General features: G+C 58.5%; 1 protein-coding gene across 1 annotated transcript; it reads left to right on the top strand.

The window, feature by feature from the left end:
• Positions 1-891: 891 nt before the first annotated feature.
• Positions 892-2,599, top strand: HMX3 (H6 family homeobox 3). Its single transcript, XM_077124433.1, has 2 exons — positions 892-1,285; positions 1,923-2,599. The coding sequence occupies exons 1-2, from the start codon at positions 892-894 to the stop codon at positions 2,597-2,599; spliced, it is 1,071 nt and encodes a 356-aa protein (XP_076980548.1).
• The last annotated feature ends 3,633 nt before the right edge of the window (positions 2,600-6,232 follow it).

Raw genomic sequence — 6,232 nt, forward strand, 5'->3', positions numbered from 1 at the left:
TGCGCCGGCGCTGCGTGGCTCTCCAGCCGCTTGGGGACCGCGGGCCCTTGCCAGGCCCCTGGGGACGCGAGAGAGGCAGCTGCAAGCGCGGATAACCCCGAGGTGACCCGGGGCCGCCCCTCCCCCCTCCCGCAGGCCCAGCGGCAGGAAGCGGGTGCCGGAGCCGCAGGGGGGAGAGGGAGGCGCGGGCTCCCGGCGCCGCGGCTGTCAGTGCGCTTGGGTCGCGGGCGCCGCCGGCTCCGAGTTCCTCGCTCGCCTCCTGCGCTCGCCAGAGCGCTCGGAGTGCCTCTTTAGCGGGAGCCAATATCCTTTTGTGCTAATAGGCTTGTCCTCATTTGCTGCCTAATTGGACTATATAAAGCCAATAACAGGCGGGCTCTTATAGCCCCAAGCCAAAGCGCCAAAATCCAAGGGAAGACGAGGAGGGGGCGGTGGTGGAGGCGGCTGCGGGGCCGGGGCTCGGCTGCGCCTTTGCCGGCCTAATCCCATTTGCCATTGTACGCGCCCAATCGCCGTATACTCCCCGCATTTAACTTGGATGACACTTTGATTTCATCATTAGCATCCGGCGCCGGATTGACGCAGCCCCAAGCCGGGGACTGCTCTAGCCGCCTCCTTCCCGGGAGCTGCAGCCGCCGCGGAGCCGCCTCGCTCCCTCCGCGCCGCGGCCGAGACGCTCCCCGCCCCTCCGTCCCCCTCCCCCATGCTAGCCCGCCCTGGCCAGGTCCTCACCCCGCCCTCACGCAGCTGGATTTGCGCCCGGGGCGGCCCCCGACTTTGCGCCCCGTAGTTGAGTTCCGTTTATGGTCTGATTTCCGGCCGCCCGCCTGCTCGCCCGGCCGCCCGCTTGTCCCGCTCCCTCCCTCCCGGGGACTCGGAGGAGAGGGGACCATGCCGGAGCCCGGGCCGGACGCCCCAGGCACCGCCAGCGCGCAGCCCCCGCCGCCCCCGCCTCCGGCGCCCAAGGAGTCCCCATTCTCCATCAAGAACCTGCTCAACGGAGACCACCACCGGCCGCCCCCTAAGCCGCAACCGCCCCCACGGACGCTCTTCGCGCCGGCCTCAGCAGCTGCAGCCGCTGCCGCCGCAGCAGCCGCGGCTGCCAAAGGGGCCCTGGAGGGCGCCGCGGGCTTCGCGCTCTCGCAGGTGGGCGACCTGGCTTTCCCCCGCTTTGAGATCCCGGCGCAGAGGTTTGCCCTGCCCGCGCACTACCTGGAGCGCTCCCCGGCCTGGTGGTACCCCTACACCCTGACTCCCGCCGGCGGCCACCTCCCACGACCCGAAGGTACCGACCGCTCTTTGAACTTTCGTTGTACCCCTCTCCGCGCGCCCGACCCTCCCCTGCCCTTTGCAGCCTCCTCCAGCAGCCCTAGGACCCCCGCACCCTCAAACCTGTTTGACCAACTTATTCTGGCCCCTCTTCCTCATCTCTTGTCCGCGCACTCGGTTGCGCTGCCTGAGGGGCCGATCCCACTTGGGGAGAAAAGAAGTAGAGCTTGGAGGCCCGGGCGCAGCGCTTCCCGGGAAGAGTGGCTTCGGACTTGAGTGGGCAGGCTGCAAGCAGCGAGGGCTGGGGGGCACGGCCTGCAAGGAGGGGTTGGGAACCGAGTGGGCCCAGTTCTGAAGTAGATCTCTCCGCGGGCCCCTGGTGGAGTTGCTGAGGGAAAGGAAGGAAGCGGCCGCACTGTCATCATCAGGTCTCTGTCACTTGTCCTCGGGAGGGGATGAGGATGGGGTCCAGGATACGGCGCCCCCAATCCGGCCCAGCTGGGAAGGAGGAGACCGAAGGGGATGGTGAGGCCTCGGGGCTAGGTTCCCGGAGGTCGGTATAAGGGTTGAGCCTGTGGCCCGCAGGCGCCGAGTCTCGCTGAAGCTTGTGTCCGTGTGCGTGTGTGTGCGTCGGTCTGTCTGTTTCTCTCCAGCCTCGGAGAAGGTCCTCCTGCGAGACTCCTCCCCCGCCTCGGGCACCGACCGCGACTCCCCCGAGCCGCTGCTCAAGGCCGACCCCGACCCCAAGGAGCGGGACTCCAAGAGTCCGGACGAGATCGTTTTGGAGGAGAGCGACTCAGAGGAAGGCAAGAAGGAGGACGAGAGCACGCCGGGCGCGGCCGGGGCAAGCGTTGGGGCAGCGGCCGCGGCGACGCCGGGCGCCGAGGACTGGAAGAAGGGCGCCGACAGCCCGGAGAAAAAGCCGGCGTGCCGCAAGAAGAAGACGCGCACAGTCTTTTCGCGCAGCCAGGTCTTCCAGCTCGAGTCCACCTTCGACATGAAGCGCTACCTGAGCAGCTCGGAGCGCGCCGGCCTGGCCGCGTCGCTGCATCTCACCGAGACGCAGGTGAAGATTTGGTTCCAGAACCGCCGCAACAAGTGGAAGCGGCAGCTGGCGGCCGAGCTGGAGGCGGCAAACCTGAGCCACGCCGCGGCGCAGCGCATCGTGCGGGTGCCCATCCTCTACCATGAGAACTCGGCGGCCGAGGGCGCGGCGGCCGCGGCCGCGGGGGCCCCGGTGCCAGTCAGCCAGCCGCTGCTCACCTTCCCTCACCCGGTCTATTACTCGCACCCGGTGGTCTCGTCCGTGCCGCTGCTGCGGCCCGTCTGAGGCCCGAGAGGGGAGGAGGAGGGAGCGCCCGGACCCCAGAGGAGACTGGGCCGGACCCTGCTGGCTGAGGGCACCGAGGTGTCAGCAGCCTTCGGGAACCCCGGGCTCCGGCGCGCGGGCTGCTCCGGCCTCCCCTCCCCCAATCAGTAGCGTTTTGTAAGTATTTGCAATGCATTTTCGTGCAATTCATCCCTACTGGATTTGAGGCGCTTTCCCCTCTTACTTTTGGCTTTGGTTTATATCAAGAGAAAGGAGGAAGAAAACAAAATTCCCGGGTCAGATAATTGGGCTGCAAGCTTTTGTAAAATGTTCAATTCTTTTTCCCCTCCCAAATTTGTACTGTGTTGTGGCTTTTTTGGTTTTATTTTTATAGAAGGAAAATGAGCACAAAAGAAAAAACCGAATCCCTTTAGTTTATTCATTTTTCTATTGAACTATTTTCAGAAGTACAGAGAGAATTCATATTGTAGTGTTTTTATTTCTGGACTTCTGGGAGTGGTTCCCTCCTCCCAATCAATTTGCCGTCTTAATTTTCAGAATCTGAACACGCTTCCTCTAAGAACTGGGACTCAGGCGGCTTTTCGCCCTGGGAGAGGTCTGTCGCAATTGACTCTCCCTCTTCCCCTCTTTGTGACCGAGGAATTCTCTAATTAAGCGTTTAACGGGAAAAAGACAAGACAGCCAAAAACCAGAATTCTGATTATGGAAACAGCTCCACATTAGGCCCAGTTTGAGTGGTGTTTCATTAGTATCATTTTATTTCGGGAACTTCATTTGTTGGTAAATTATTATGAATATCAGTATCATTATTTTGTTCCCTGTTTTGGGAGAGTGATTTCAATATTAAAAGAAAAAAACTATATCTTTTAGCCTATCCCCCTATCTTTTTTCCCCCTGCAGTAACTGTTGTATTTTTGATCTGTGCAATATTGTACAAAATTTCTTGAGCACTCTGCTTCTCCCTCCACCGAGGAAAGCAGACGTTTTCACTGTATAACCACTGTTTTTAGTGTAGGAAGAGAAAATTAAGCAGGGGACAATGGACAAGCAAGAAAACAAGTATAGGTAGCAATGCTCGAAGGAGGAAGTTAGGCATACTGGAGCGCTTTAAGTGAAGGACAATCAATTTAGGAGAATTTTAACTTATTTGATAAATGTGTACAGATTTCTTGTAAAGCTCACCCTCAACTCTCCAGGGCTCCTGGCTCTGCCTCCCAATCTGGTTTCTTTCTGTCGGCTACACCTGTTGTTCTGCGATAGTTTGTTTCCCCTCATTTCTCCCATTTCTGCCCGGGTTCAGTCCCTTTTTAAGAAAAAGAAAAAAAACCACAAAATATTGTTACACTGAATGTTGTCGTGACATTGAATTAATTAAAAAAGAAAAGAGCAAACTTTATGTTGCCAGAGCGTATAACTTTGGGCGATTTTTCCCAGAGCAGGTGTCTCCAAAATTCTTTTCTCTATGTCTGGCCCTTGGCTGCCTCTGCGCTCGCCGAGACGCACCGGGCGTCCGCTCCTATAATCCAGGCGGCCGCGGAGACAGAGGCGGCTTTGTTTGCGACCAAGGGTTCTTTCTCCCCAAGTATCTTCCCCGGCTTGAAAGGCCTTGCGAACAGGGAGGAATGCGGGTCTCAAGAGGTGAGGATCTAGGTTTATCTAGTTTGCGAAATTGGGCGAAGCGACAGCTACAGGGTGGTATTTCCTAACGCGGGACTGCAGCCTCGCGCTGCGTTCCCAAGCCACAGTTCTTTCGAGAGCCCAATTTCTCTGCAATGCACCCCTGGGCTCTGCGTGGTGGGCTATGAGTGTCTCTGGGATGGGGCGGGAAGGGGTGAGTGTGGAGTTTAGCCAGGTTAGGAGGCTGACCGCGAAGTCCTGCTGCAAGAGGCTGGGGCACAAGAGGGCAGCCCTAGGGGCCGGCCAGCCCTCGGACTCCCAACCCCGGGTCAGGGATGCCTCAGCAAGCCTTAGACCACTGAGGCTCCTGTGAGCGGACCTCGGGGAACCAAGTGCCACGGAACAGACACTGCCAACGGAGAGGATCCTGCTCCAACCCTGCCAGGCCTTTCTCTGTGCAGAGTCACCCAACACCTCAAGGATGGAGGTTGGCCTTTCTGCGTCCCTCGCGCGGGTCACGGCCAGGGCTCTGAAGCTGCGCACTTGTGACTCCCACGCGCTGTCTGGCGCCGGGCCACCGCGCTCCTGCTGGGCTGCCTGCGGAGGTGCAGCGCGCCCGGGTCAGTCTGCAAGAGTGTGACCTCTCGCGGAAGCAGGTGCTTGGGCGCTCCTTGTCATCCCGACGCGGCCGCCTGTCTTCGAGCTGGGCGTCTGCACGCTCAGCTCCAGGCAGGGAATGAAGTTGGGGAGCCGGCAGGGGGAGATGGAGAACCCGGAGGCAGAGAAGAACCGGGAGGGTATCCACAGGGCGCGACGGCTGGCGAGTGCCTGCAAGCTTTCCCTGTCCCTCTCCCAGCACTTTGCCAGGCTCCTCAAATTCAATCGACAAAATTGATTCTCTTCTGGCTGAAACTTCGAGTATCGTTTTCTGTTGATGGAAACCTGCCCCCAAATAAACCGGTATGCGTATTTATGGCAAAATTTTAGCCTGGCCTCTAGTGAAGATAGATAAAGCTTCCTTTATTTCTCTCTGGTTTGGAATAAAAACGCAGACATGTGTCGTAAATGAAAAATAAATAGAAATTCGGGGTCAGAACATGTTGTTCCTTGTGTTACCTGCAAACATACTGATGCCTTTTACTGTTGGCAATACTAACTGCCGGACAGGCCAATAATAGCTCATTAAAAATAATGTTGCAATAGCAAACATGTCATTAAATTTTACAGGCAGAACACGATATTATCAAAGGCCAAAAAAAAAAAAAAAAAAAAAACCCACCAAACCAAAAACTTCTTTATTTGTGTTTGGATTCTAGAAAATGGTTCTTGACTGACCCGGTCTTTACAAAGTCGAGAAATAACTGGTTCTCCACAAGCACGTGTTTCCTTTGTACCGCTCTCCGTGGCCTACTTCCCCTCCTACTGGGGAGGCCCGCTGCCCTGGGCTGGCATGTCCCTCCGTGAGCCACAGCACTGGTGGAGCGTGGGGGATGCGGGAGAGGGACAGGCGAGGACACAGCCTGAAGATCCGCAGCCGTGAGGACCGAGAAGCCGGCCTAGGAGCGAAATGTCGCTTCTCTCTTGTTGGGTCGGAAGGGTGCTATTTCTCCCAGTGCAAGAGAAGTAATTGAGCCGGGGCGTGGGAACGCAGAGCCAGAGAGCCGCTGGGTTGGAAGCATCTGAGGCCCGAGTGCAGGTCTTTTCGAGGCCTCTGTGGCAGGAGAGGCCATTGGGGCGCTTGGTGAGACATTGTCACATCCCGAGAGCTGGCTGGGGTCGTCCTCCCCGCGCACCCAGATCTCCCGCCCTCCCCCCGCCCCCCGTCTCCGCAAGGACTGCCGGGAGCTGCAGGGCCCAGTCACCAGAAAGGGACTCCTCCGGGGAGCAAGGGTGCCTGCACGCACTCCTTCCTGACGCTCCTTAGGGGGACACCAGGACAGCCCGTCTTCCCTATCCTAGGACACTGCATCAAGACCTGTGATGTGATGCTTTCCCTTCCCCCTTCAGATCCGGGAA

The sequence above is a fragment of the Tamandua tetradactyla genome, chromosome 13 (assembly GCF_023851605.1).
Source record: "Tamandua tetradactyla isolate mTamTet1 chromosome 13, mTamTet1.pri, whole genome shotgun sequence".
Taxonomy (NCBI): Eukaryota; Metazoa; Chordata; class Mammalia; order Pilosa; family Myrmecophagidae; genus Tamandua; species Tamandua tetradactyla.